Genomic DNA, 14,137 nt, shown 5'->3' on the forward strand with positions numbered 1-14,137 from the left:
AGTGATGTATTAGTGGAATTTGAACTTTTTCTAACATGTAGAATGTAGATACGTAAGAAAAAGGTATATAAAATTATAGGCGCGATTACACTCTGTTTTACATGCTTTATTCGTAAACATATTATAAGTATATATGTTTGTTCGCGGCATATTGAGCTATATTATAGTGTCCTTCCATATTTTAAGGGCCGGTGCAATAATCTGCTACCATTGACTAATTTCACGAAGCATTGAAAAAAGAACATTACAAGAAGTAGCTTCATTGATACCTTTTAAGAGTATTATCGCTGACAAAAACTTATAAAAAATTAACATTTCCATTCGTATTTATAGTCAAAAGTTAACGTTTAAAAAACATACGATATGTCCACTTGTCCAGTGAGTCATTTAAAGAAATCAAATGATAATATGTGATTTCTTATTTACAGATATGCTGAATATTAGAATTATGGGTCCAGTGGCGAGTGTGAGAGAGTCGGCGCTAGTCGACGAGTATGGAGCCGAATTGACCAAGCTGCCTTTCAGGTCAGTTCTTTATTTGGCATATTTATTTCATACGGGAAGATTACCCCTTAATTTAACCCTTTGAAGGGACTTATCGTGTGCAAGTCAACGTGAACCTTGTTGCAATAGTCGAAGGTTGATTTTGGGATGGAGCCATGGGTTAAAGATCCATGCACAACGTATTAATTTTAACCTTTTCGACGCCGTGTCAAACTCGGAAGCCACGTCACCAGTGTCAAAACTGAAATTGAACTGTTTGCATATGCACGTAGGTCTATGTTGCACTGAGGTCTGTGACGGCTTTATCCGTCTTCGGCGTTGGACCTACAGTGCGGATATATCCATCATGGCGTCATAAAGGTTAAGAGAGACATCTTTCGATGTTATGACCACCGACATTTCTAATGATGATGATAAACGTAAAAAAAGAACAATAAATCTATGTGGTCTTGTGCCGAACGTTTCGGCATTTACTTAGTCCGACGTGTGGACGCTACCCCCCACAAATAAAGAATGATTGAAGTATCTTGTTGGGTAAAATCGCTTTTCTACCTATACCTTCGTAAACCTTTTGAACGCCAAGAACACCTAAAGTCGTCGTTACTCGTGCCCACAGCGCCAAGGACAACTATAGGTGTTATGGCGGACGCTGTCAAAGTAACCTTCACACTTTCGAGTAAGGTTTACATTAGCTCGTTTGCGCCCGGGACCTTGGCTTTTGAGTCATGTTTGTGTTTATGACATAAAGCGTTCAAAGGGTTAAATCATATTCCATAGTGTCCTACACTTTCAAACCACCCATGTTGCCTACTACATCTGTGTAAATGTAGCTTCATCACAGAAGGGTCCGTATGGCCCACAGAAATTCTAATAAAAAGGTCCTTATTGGACATGAAGGATAAGGACCCTTCTCTGGTGGAAAGCCATAAATATTTGAGAGCTGACTGAACTTCCAACGGCAGGGCATCGTAACTGAGAATTTCAATCTCACTTTCGTCTAATCCGAAAATCTGTAACCAAATGCCTCCCACGTGATTAATATTGATAAGGGTCTGTCGTAACTATCAATCATTCAATCATACTTTTACTGCACACGATTGCATTGATAATGTAACGACATAATCATATATGTTTATGTATGCTGATCGCTTTCGTATTTGGGAGTGTATTTCTTCATCGTTGCTATAGCAGTAAAATATATACGAACATGAGTAAATTTAAGATTTTACGACTTAAGTAATAAAAAAAACCGGTCAAGTGCTTGTCGGATCAGGCATAATAGAGGGTTTTGTATCTTCATAGGGTCAAAAAAGCTAGGTAAAGGGCGTATTAGATATCGCGGTATTAACATCCATCAGTTGAAAAATCGCGTTTTTTGAAACTCATAAACGGCACAACAAAAAGATCTTGTTTAAACATATTTGCGTATAATATTCCATTTTGTTCATATTAATTAAAAGATTTTTCCCACAGCTATCAAACCATAGCTGGCGACGGGAAAAACGTCCCCCAGGATAGTCCTATGACGGAGTTAGAAGAAACAATACCGCTACCCAACGTGAAGGCTGAACGGGTCTACGTAAGGATCCTGGGCAGGGATATTAGAGGTAAATTCAAAGCTTCGGACTGACCAGATAATCCTATTATACATATCTTCATAACAGGAGATAACACAGTGCTACTACCTCATGTTAACGCAGAGGAATGTCAGGGTCCTTACCCAAGATCCTGACATTCCTCTGCATTCTCGTATGCCCATCTACTCGTATAGATATGAGTAAGCAGAACAAGGGCTGGATGTACCACAGGGCAGTCCTCTATGGCGGAGTTAGAGAAGAAACAATACCGCTACCCAACGTGAAGGCTACGTCAGTATCCTGGACAGGGCTATTAGAAGTAAACCCATAGATTGAGATGGGAAGGATGTTCCACAGGATATTTCTAAGACGAAGCTAGAAGAAATAACGCAACCTAACGTAAAGACAGATATAACCTACAACAGACCTGCTAGCATGGGTTGCGTTCTCCCGCACGACTCCATACATCTAGCGCGACTTCAAGTATGGACTCGCGCGAGAGCGCAAGTTATGCTAGACGGCCAGGAGTATATACGAGGCAAATCTATATCAGGAGGCTGACAAGACGTGGACGATAGGAATAGTGATATTAACTGAGGTAAATATGAAGAGGATCCACTTACGTCAGAATTCTAGGCATGAGGTGATAATGTTAAAAAACTCTACGTCAGGTGCTGCGATATTGTTGTTATTCTATCAGCTATGAGACAACAGTGACTTAGTTTATAAAACAAGTATGACAAGAATCACACTAAACCAATCTTTTTCAGGCGAGCCATTTGTCAGACTATCGGGTCCACTGAACGAACCTGAGGTGCGAATGGGCCGCTCCACTATCTTGGAATCTGAAGACCTGGAGCGCGCCGAGGAGGCCAACATCGCATACGCAAGACTACGCCTTGGCTATAATGATAGCAACGTGCTGCCTTACAATAGAGCTACGTCGCAGGTAATCTTTGTGAGAAATATCTTCTGATGGCGCAGGAATCCAGGATATTAGGACTTGAGGAGAGCACTAAAACACGTCCGTTTGGTTATATTGCATTAATATAATCAATAGAGAAACATGGTGCGAAATCTACTCTCTATTGTAGAAACATATCATAAACATATGATCAGTTTTTAACTAAAAAAAAAAAGAGTAATGTATGGGTGAATTACTTGTAACAATAATAATAATAAAAAATTAAAAGTTGGCGATAGGACTTTCCTATTTCGTCGAGTTCCTAACTTGTCATTATTGCCATATGATCCACTGTTCTGATTGACCAACATTCCTTTATCGTCACTTTCAATTCCAGGTCATGAATCAGCATGGAACCATTCTGACTGCCGTGCAGATAGGTCTCAGTACGAGGCTGTACGGCACACCTGGAGACAACCTACAGGTATTGTATTTTAGGATATTCCTGGGCCTACCACTAACATCGAACATTGTTTTTTTTTCTATCTCCACTGAATTGGCGGTAAGGCATAAATATTCGAAACCAGAAACTTTCGCAAATATTTCCGAATTCTTGGAAACTATATTTTGTTTCCTTCTACCTATTAAAAGAACGAAAACAATGCTATAATCGGGATTTTTTTTCTAATATCAAAAGATTAATCTGTGATTTAAATTTGTAATTAAAAGATACCGTAGTCAGGTGTTCGAGTGATTGAGGCTTTTATACGGCTTGTGTTGATTATATTGAATGTTTTCAGCTACATTTTGAGGTGACAAACTACAGGGACCAATCTGTGAGGTTCTCATTCGAGGCAAGAGGCGAGCTGAGGTTTTTGACTGGAATCAGTCCTAGCTCGTAAGTCTTTGGTTTTTATTAATCACTTGATGCTTGAGCTATATTTTAGAGGAATTGATAAAACGCAAGAATGGTGGAGGTAAACCCAGACGCGGTCACAAGGACTGAGTGAAAGAATAATATTTAACAATAAAAAAAACAACATCAGAAATCAGTACGAGTATGCCATCATATTACGGCCTTCACCGGCTGTTCCACTTCACCAAATCTTGCTTTTCAATACTTTAAATGCGAAAATCACAATAGGTGTGCCAATAAAATTTGCAGAGCTACCTCGATTTCTTAAGGATCCTATCAATCTGATGACAATTGAAACAACTGTGGAGTTTCAAACAAGCAAAAGTAAAGACGCTTTAGCTTTTAAAAAGGGGCTTCTGAGCTATTTGCCAAAACCTAAGATGCTGTTTTTTTCTCAGCCAAACTGTACTAAGCGGCCAGACGGTCAACGTGGTCGTAAGCGTCGGGATCACGAACACCGCCCAACCGGGTGCCAGAGATCTCATCACATTCACAGCTATCGGTAAGTCAAATCATATCAAATATTTCTGATGGTAATCGGTGGAACATTAAGAGGCAGTCTCTTCTTAAATATCGCTTGTGAGCCTGGGATGGTCATCGATTCGTACAGTCAAGGTATTAAATATAGACCCGGACAAAGTGCCAAAAATATATACACACTACCTTAATGCATAGGTAATAAGGTCGTGTATACATATTTTTGGCACTTTTTTCGTGACGATATTTAATACCTTGACTGTACAGCGCGTCTGTGATATTATTACGTTATTTATTTGGCGCTCGTGAAAGGCATCCTATGCTAGTCATAGCCCTAGTGTTGGTATAAAGACGAACTGGGTAAACAAAATGCCGATCGTTAACGCTCCGTAGCGAACGAAACCCAACTATCTTTGTCGCACTAATAGACTAGGAAGAGTGATAGAGAAAGAACTACGCTACGCTACGAAGGAGTACGAAGCGTGTACTATTGGCATCTTGTCCAACGCACCCTGATCAATACTAACTGCTTAGCTGTCATCCCTGAACTATCAAACATTCACACAAGCAAGTTTTAACAAATTACAAAGATGTTGACAGACTTTGTGCATCTCTAATAGTTTATACCTCAAATATTAATACATTTTGTTCTTTCAGGCATTGACCAAGTATCCATCTCCGCGTACGTCTACGTGGTGAACACAGTAGACACCGTAGATGTTTGGGCTCCAGAATTGAGGCATACCTTCCAGGGCATGTGCATTGGGAAGCAGGGAGACGACTGCGCTCAGCATATCTGGTCTACCACCATTACAGCCAGAGATGCTAGCTCAGGTGTGACGGCATGACCATATCCATCTTGATTTCTAGAACTTTACTGGTTCCTAAAGGATACCTTTATCCTAAGACTACTGGTTTTTAAGGAGATGACTTTCATATGTCATTTCAAGCCAAAGAACAAATTAGGAGTTATTGGGATCAGGATATCACGATGTTATCCTTCACCATAATTTAAGGAACTGCTAAATATCAACTGACTTGACAAAAGCCAAAAGAAACTCAATGGTACTAGTTCGGGTTCTATATTTATACCTAATTAATAATAATGGTCGTCTCTAGAGTCTAGATATATAGACAGCTGTTGGTAAACTCCATTTTTCCAAGCCAGACAAAAGTTGGCATATTGCGGAAATATACCGCAAGACCTACTTCAGATATCTTCGCAACAACAATATTCGCATTTTACTATACCATTCCTTTATCTATGGTCCCCAAATTTTTGACACGAGGAGCACGGCCAGGCCTTCGCCCAATTCATTCACGGGCCGGATTGTATAGCCTCTGACTCTCCCACTTCCGCTGACCAATTGCATCCAAGTTTAACCCTGAATTTGCTGATTGTCAACTGTTTTTTCAGGGCTTCTCCGCCTCACTTCGACGCCCATCGGCCTGGTGTTCGATAGCAACTTCATATCCGGCACCAGGGAAGAGATCAGAGCAATCTACCGGGCTACGTGCTGCGCTCCACGACTATCTGTCACGGCTGTGGATGCCAACGGGAATGTTAACAGCTATATCATTGATATAAGCGGTAAGAGTCAAAACATTCTGCGTGGTATCGAGTCCGTAGCCGAAAATGAAAGGAACAAATGTCTGTGATGAACACACAAATAAATGCCCTTGGCAGGATTTTAATCCGGGACGTTCTGCTTCGTAGGCAGGCACGGCTACCACGATTTGGTATTATTTAGACATTTACGTTAGCGACTGCGTGAACTTGGTTGGTAGCATTTCCTCTCTATCGAGCGAGATGGACGAGTTTACGCATTCGTTAACGTAAACATCATGTGTCAAACAAATCGTGGTACGACTAAGGGTCCTACCCCGTCGGAAGGGTCGGGAGGTATAAGGGTACTACCGAAGTACCGACTACGGTGGGAGGCCGTTAAACTTGCTACTTGTCAATTTATTTTCATCCTATCGTTAGTATAATTATTACTGCGCAATTTAATTGAAGTTTAAATCAATTTAATCAAAGTAATGGGTGCCAATTGGCACGTGTCATCAGATAGCAAATTACTTGGGATTGGGAAGCTCAAATCAACTGTTTAGAGGAGCAAGAAATATAAGAATTATTAATATGACTCTCTATTTCAGGTTATCTCAGCTCGGCCTCAATCGCAGCCATCACGCTAAGCATTTTCTTGGCCATTGCCATCATTGCTCTTATCATCTTCCTCATATACTGGTGCGTGAGAAGACGGAAGGAGTCAAGAGAACTGCCTTATTCTACGTCTACCAGAAACTAAATATTTAAGTGCAGTTTCGCATCCAAAGCTAAATAAATTACTACACAACGACCACACTATAAAATAGTCAAATTAAAAACAGAAACACAAAAGAGAAGAATATACAGAAAAGAAAACAATAGAAGGGTGCCACGAAATGGGTCTCATTTCAGCTTGACGCTGGCGACTTCCAGCGCTAATCTACCCATGGGCGCATCAGGTGAAAAAATCACGGACTTGGCACTCTTGCCAGTATACCTATCGACGCGTCATACTTCCCGTAGATATCTTGGCGGGCCCCTGCATGGCGTGGACAGGATATATAAATTGAAATAAAACAAACCCAAGACATAGCTAAGAACCATTTCGGCAAACAAGACTGCCGACTCATCATCTTCCTCGCGTTGTCACGGCATTTTGCCACGGCTCATGGGAGCCTGGGGTCCGCTTGGCAACTAATCCCAAGGATTGTCGTAGTTTTTACGAAAGCGACTGCCATCTGACCTTCCAACCCAGAGGAAACTAGGCCTTATTGGGATGAGTCCGGTATCCTCACGATGTTTTCCTTCACCGAAAAGCGACTGGTAAATATCGAATGATACTTCGTAACATAAGTTTCGAAAGACTTCCAACGAATAATATTATATCGCAGTTAAATCGACACATCCCTTTGACAGCAAAGATACAACAGACACACACAGATACACATGCTTATAATAATTATGACACACTTGTTGCGTTGAGGGTTTAATCATATTCAAGTCAGAAAATAACATACTTTTTCAACTTCTAGGACAATAGCGATTATAGTAGATATTTTAAGTTAAAATGGCATAAAGTCAAGTAAAAGATGTTTGAAGTATTTTTCTATGGAAACCAATGTGATGACAAAGTAGTTTAAGGCACAAAATGTGCTTAAATATATTTTTATAAGTTACCTATACGTAATTAAGCTACATTAAGAGAGTCAGGTATTTTAAAATCTGAACAACTGACACTATTGATTGTGCCATTCACGTCGACGCATGCCTTGACTCGTATTGACATGGTATTAAAGGTTAGATTTGATAAATCTGCGCGTCATCGCGGATGACACGAACTGTTAAGGCCCTAAAAATTCTTAAGTAAAGCAACTATTTCGCCGCCGGCGACAAGCGAGCAGCGAATAGCGGTGAGCGAGTTTATTAGCGGGCGAGTGTTTCTTGTTATATTCGCAATTAGCCGGGTCCACACAGAGCGAGCATACGCGCGAGGCAGTGTAGACGTGCCTCGGCCGAGGCGGCGCGCGCGTTTTTCCTCGCCCGATTGCGCCGCCTCGGCCGAGGCAAGTCTACAATGGCCGTATTGTGCGTGAGCAAGTTGCCTCGCGCGTATGCTGGCTCTGTGTGGACCCGACTATTGGTTTATATCTAGACAGTTTCTGTGCTCGTCGATCGCTTGTCGCCGGACGGACAGGTTCCTTCTTCTTACTTAATAAATCAGCGACCTGATTTTTATCATTTATCGGATAGTGAAAAAAATCGAAATTGAAACTGACTTGACTGACTTGCCTACTCGACAAGTTCAAAACAGTGAAAAATAGAGATACTACTCCTAAAAATACGTGTGATATCGCATTGGATTGGGAATTATGTATGATAAACTGCATTCGAAGCATTTATTAGCACACATGTGCAGAGCGTGCATGGAAGAAGACGAAACAACAAAACACATTCTCCTAGACTGCAAACAGGTGGTCGTATAGGTACAGGAGCAAATACCTAGGGACTCCGTGCATACTAAGAGAGGTAGTTATCAACCTGAAAACTTTGCTAGGCTTCGTGGAGGAGCTGGGGTGGTTAGAGTAGCGGTACCTCGTTTCACGCAAAATAGGCACAATGGTTGTCGATTTGCGGAAAATGCCCAGAAGCACTAACTAGCACACAAAAAGTTTCAAAAGTTATTGATAAAGAAAGGTGGAAAAAAAGAAGACATTTCATTCCTCTCCAATATCTCAAAAAGTAGTAATATTTAAGAAATCGAAATAAAATATTATTAAACGAAAGGAAATTTTCATTAAAAATGTTTGTACTTGCAGAACCTTATCTTCATTAATTATACTTTTTATTCAATGCTGAACACATCCCTCCGTGCCTCATTTTCCGGATACGCGCGCGGCGTGAAAAAGCGAGGACGTAACATTAAATATTACATTTAAGGTATTAAATATTCATTTAAAAATATGGTGTATTTTAAACATGTCAAAGAATGTTATACTGTTTCCAACAAGTTAGGCAATCATTAACCCTTTGAACGCTTTATATCATAATAACCAAGCTCCCGGGCGCAAGAAGCTAATATAAACCTTACTCGATAGTGTGAAGGTTACTTTGACAGCGTCCGCCATAACACCTATAATTGTCCTTGGCGCCGACTAGTAACAACGCCTTTAGCTGTTCTTGGCGTTCAAAAGGTTAATTAACAAAAAATTCTCGAACTTTCGTCTTCACCTCTTCTATTTTTCACAGTTTTGAACTTGTCGAGTAGACCATGAGTCGGTTAGGCCGCAGCTTACGGCAATAATAGATAAAATCAGCAGTAGAAGTTGACAGGTTGTATTGCCTTGAGGCGGAGATGAGCGAGGGGGAGACAGCCAAAAGCAGGAGGACAAAATGATTGATGAGCGCAACAATAACCCTAATATTAACCCTTGGAGTGGGATTCCCTCGACTCACGACCGATTGTCATTTAAATTTCAAATCTGATTAATTGAAATAAAATCAAAATTCCAACAACTCAAAAACGACATATGCCACTTGAAGAGTTAAGAGTGAAAGCATGGAAGGTAGAGGTACGGCATGCAATCTCCATAGGCAGAACTGTTGCAAAAGTGTCCAGCTGTCAGCTATAAATAATAGTTTCAAATTTCTCCAAAGTAGCGCTAGAGTAGCTAAGAACCTAGGCGTTATTGACGGAGTGAAGTGTGCTGGCTCTGATTTCATTTTTCTTTTCAAGTATTCTAGGTATTGTAGCGCCACTTATTTAAGGTTTCTTGATGGACACTTTTTGGTATATGGAGATACCATTCCTTACCTCCACCTTCCAGAAGTGAAACGTGTTGATCATTCTGAATAACTCTCAGCTTAACTCCTGTTGACCGAACTATGTTAAAAATTTATCAACCTGACTTATTTATAACTTATAAGTATTTAACACTAGAAATAAACATTCCCAGTAATATAAGTTTCAAAATTGTCTAATCTAAGCATTTTACACACGGATACGGATACGGGTAGTACAACTTGTTGTATTTATAATTATATTTTAATAGTTAAGTGTTACTAATTTTCTGAGCCATATTATTTGTAAAATTGTAATTGCAAATAAATAATGAAAATATTTTTTTATATTTTATTATATCTCAGTGACAGAGCACCACAGAACAAGTTATAAAAAGGAGTTGAAAATATTAATTCATTTTAATATTTGTATGTATACCGGGTATGGCCTGTAACAGGAGCAAAAAATTTAACTGTAGCCTGTTATCCTGAAACTGACGAACGTTTGTTCAGCGACTTTTAAAAATAACTTGTGATCTATCACTTTAAAGTTCGGTGCTCGGCGTTTCCCTGCGTTATCGAATCAGAAATGAGGAGAACCGCAGGAGAACCAAAGTTGTCGACATAGCTCAGAGAATTGCCAGACTTGAATTGACAGATTGAAGTGGCAGTGGGCGGGCCACATCGCTCGCAGAACCGATGGCCGATGGGGCAGAAAGGTTCTCTAGTGGCGACCACGTACCGGAAGACGCAGCGTGGGAAGGCCCCAGACTAGATGGACCGACGATCTGGTTAAAGACGCGGGAAACCGTTGGTTGAGAGCAGCGAATAACCTTTGCGTTCGTTCGTTGTGGAGATCCTTGGGGGAGGCCTTTGTCTAGCAGTGGACGTCTTTCGGCTATGATGATGATGATGACACTTTAAAGTTTATTCTAAGACGCAATGTATAGCGAATTTTATTATGTTTAAGGCGTGACAAGCAACGTCAATTAGAATTATGATGGCGTACGGCGTACATAATATTTAATTTGTATGAAAAATAGGAAGTTGAAAGACTTCATAATTTTTCAAATTTTCCTTTTTGTTACCGCCATACAATACAATAGGAAAAAAAACTGGGACATTTTACAAAATTTATGAAAGGGGCATTTTTTTAAGGAACTCACATTCGCTTATGTGGTGCACCTGAGTGGTGACTCAATACAATCTCAAATTAACATAGTCTGGAACTAAAAACTGAATTATACATCTTTAACTATGCCATAAATTACTTGAAGATAAAGCAGCTGCGTCTCATAAATAGTATAAAAGCTGAGTAAATAAAATAATGGGCAATAAGTGTTTGAAAGATATTTCATTGTGTCATCGTAGAGAATAAAGGATTGAAAAGATATTTATCAGAGAACAATGAGCATGTATTTACCAGATAGATATTTATTATCAATAAGAACGATCTGCACGAACACACTTAACTAGAGATGGGCCGAATATCGTGTTTGCCGAATACGAATATTCGCCCAAATGTTCCGTTCAGAACTTTATAATATCAGCCGACAGATGTCCACTGCTGAACATAGGCTTTCCTTAGGGATCTGCCACAATCCATCGTCTCCTTGCGACCTTAACTAGGTCGTCGGACCACCTTGTTGTGGGTCTTTCCCTGTTGCGTTTTCGTTGCAGGTCGTTGTTGTTCTAAAAAGTGTGCAGAAAGCGATATGTTTCTGCAGTATTTTACTTTTGAAATGAGATTTTTTTCATATTTTTACGATAAGCAATTGGAATTTGATTTTAAATGTATTTGTTATACAATTCCTATTCTGATATTTAACTCCCAATTCCATAAATAACGATACTTTTATCTAAATTGTTAATTAAAAGTACCCTCAAGAAATGCTATTTATACTTAGTCATGTCAAAAATAACATGCATTTTACTTTCCTCATCTACATCCTCTCACTGCGTTCGAGCCTTTCATCCCTTGGTTAACACTCTACTATTTCAACACTCTCCAAACAAAATATCAAGTGTTATTAAACGTCAATGGGCAAGCGTAACCTGATGGAAGAGAGTACTTGAAAAGTTCTAGAGCTTTTTTCAACCAAGGCTCGGAAACCGGTTAAATTTCTAAAACGTTATCATGTACTTGGCGCAAAACCTTTTAATACGGTTTTGCTCGTAAAACCGCTATTTTTAAATCGGTTTTTATGTGAACCGTTCTTGTCAAATTAACCGGTTTAGAGCAACAAACCGTATTTTTAGGTTACAATAAAGTTCTTAAAACGTTCGCATTCATATAAAAGTAGCCTCCGACACCAAAGGCGGTCATGCTTCTCTGTCCAAAGCCGAACTAAATAATTCGGCCAAATACGAACATTCGAAAACTTGCCTAATATGCCGAATACCGGATAATTACTGCATATTTGGCCCATCTCTACTTCCCGGAGGGGTAGGCAGAGACGAGACAGAGTTTAGGGGGCTCTTGACCTGGCCTTTCTTCAGGAGTTACCCGATTCCCTGCTAACCAAGAGTGGAAAGAAGACTTTATAGGGGTTATTCCAGATTTCTCACCACATCCTTCACCAAAAAGCGATTGGTAAATGTCAAATGAAATTTCCAATCCAAGACTTATAATGCATCCAAAGTTAAGGTAATATATGTAGTAAAAAAACAAGAATGTATACATGACACATCATTAAAAATATGTGCATTTATTGTGTGAAAATTAACAGAGCACTTGTGTCAATAGACTTCCAGATCTTTTGAACTACCTAAATAAGTGTTCCCACTTTTAATGTTTTTTAGTGTAGATCAGGAGTCTCCAACCAAATAGGAACCAATAAAATAGGAGTCTATGGCCTGCTAATCTTAGGGTTGTCATATGTCGATTGTCGGGATCTCCCATGACATATCAGGATTTTTGGTTCTTTATCAGGATTTTGGGGGACTTGGCAAGTGTCAGAGTATTTAAGAAACCTAAAATAACCACTAAAATGTCTACAGCTCGACATTGGCCGAATCCACCTTGCTAAAATTGGCAAGGAGTAAAAGCCACTTACGGAAAAAGAAAAAAAAAATAACTACAAGAAGCTAGCTAAAAGTTTGTAGTTGAGCACAAGAAAGGGTAGGTTATGCTTCTAGCTACAGCATTTGGTGATAAGTTAAGAGGCTAGAAGCCCAATAAAGATTTAAGAATAAGGGTTTAGCCGGGACCACACAGAGCGAGCATTGCGAGGAAATTGCCTTGCGCATATGCTCACTGTGTGGACCCACCTATTTAAGCACTTTTAGACTTTGGAGAAATAACTGTCCAGGAAATGTCAGGATTTTTAGGACGATGGTCAGACTTTTGTCATGACATTCTGTTTTTCCATATGGTAAGCCTAGCTAATCTAGCCTGCAAAGAGACGCAATTGCTACACAATCCAGTGAAATTAAAGCAGAAGATATGCCCTGTACAATGCCAACAGATAGACCCAAAAAGCCACTTCCTAGTACCCAAAAAACATTACCAACGTAACAGTTCCAAATAATTATGGCAACCCTACCTATACAGAACCCAAACAGGAGGCAGCCTTAGTGGAAATAAATGAAGTGGTATGTGTATGTGCATTAATATTAAGATGCTGTTATTAGTTTATGAATATGGTGTTTCAGTAATTAATGTTAAATTATTACTATTATCCACCATTTTTACTCACTATTGTAACATCATCAATCAACCGCTGTATTTTACGTAATTTAGAGTGGAGGAAAATATCAAACTCCGGTATGAAACCACTCTCAAATGGGGCATTCTTATAGGATTTGTAGAGGAAAGGCATAGCTTTGTTCAACTGTTTTGTTATGATATTTACGTAGTTTGTTTATGTTTATGTAATTTGAATTCACTGTTGTCGTTCACTAAACAAAAACACACTAGAATTAGCATCCGGACACGATAAATAACTTTTAATTTAGGCCAAAACTCCTTAAATGACAGTTGGAGTTAGATAATTTCGCGACAACTGATTATTATGTTTTCAGATGCCAAGGTCGTTGTAGTTGTGTTTCATGGGATAAAAATAAATAATAGTACTCACCTTGTCTCCCGATCGGCTCTTGGGTACGGGAAACGGGCAACAACACCGCGTTGTGCGTCAAATCTTCAATCGACAGACCAGTCACGGCTGTCGAAAGCAGAGGATTTTTCACTATACCCCGACTCATGTGATCACCAAAACTTTTGTCAGACATTGTGTCACTATATAATTATTCGGTCGAAACAGTATTTCTCGTGAATTTACACATTTGGAGGTCGCAAAATGCAAATATAATTATGTGAAATTACGTGTCACTTGCATATTTTGACATTTTTATGACATTCCTGGCAAATGTCATTCCAAAATACCAAACCTCTATTGAGGCTTCATTTGGGCTCCATTATCCATGAAACA

The 14,137-nt window shown here is 39.5% G+C and overlaps 2 protein-coding genes across 4 annotated transcripts in view; one reads left to right on the top strand and one right to left on the bottom strand.

Annotated features, from left to right (window-relative positions):
- LOC133532395 (uncharacterized) overlaps positions 1-10,046 on the top strand; it is a 64,614-nt gene extending 54,568 nt beyond the window's left edge. For both annotated transcript variants that reach the window (XM_061871016.1, XM_061871017.1), the window contains 9 exons: positions 429-525; positions 1,978-2,111; positions 2,852-3,030; positions 3,383-3,469; positions 3,786-3,883; positions 4,300-4,403; positions 5,036-5,212; positions 5,796-5,969; positions 6,536-10,046. In XM_061871016.1, the coding sequence (XP_061727000.1) occupies positions 429-525; positions 1,978-2,111; positions 2,852-3,030; positions 3,383-3,469; positions 3,786-3,883; positions 4,300-4,403; positions 5,036-5,212; positions 5,796-5,969; positions 6,536-6,687 (1,202 nt within the window). In that variant the 3' untranslated portion in view covers positions 6,688-10,046. The remainder of the gene's footprint in view (positions 1-428; positions 526-1,977; positions 2,112-2,851; positions 3,031-3,382; positions 3,470-3,785; positions 3,884-4,299; positions 4,404-5,035; positions 5,213-5,795; positions 5,970-6,535) is intronic.
- LOC133532394 (uncharacterized) overlaps positions 1-14,120 on the bottom strand; it is a 130,112-nt gene extending 115,992 nt beyond the window's left edge. For both annotated transcript variants that reach the window (XM_061871013.1, XM_061871012.1), the window contains exon 1: positions 13,784-14,120. In XM_061871013.1, coding sequence (XP_061726997.1) covers positions 13,784-13,937 — 154 coding nt within the window. In that variant the 5' untranslated portion in view covers positions 13,938-14,120. The remainder of the gene's footprint in view (positions 1-13,783) is intronic.
- Positions 14,121-14,137: the final 17 nt, after the last annotated feature.

The sequence above is a fragment of the Cydia pomonella genome, chromosome 27 (genome assembly GCF_033807575.1).
Source record: "Cydia pomonella isolate Wapato2018A chromosome 27, ilCydPomo1, whole genome shotgun sequence".
Taxonomy (NCBI): Eukaryota; Metazoa; Arthropoda; class Insecta; order Lepidoptera; family Tortricidae; genus Cydia; species Cydia pomonella.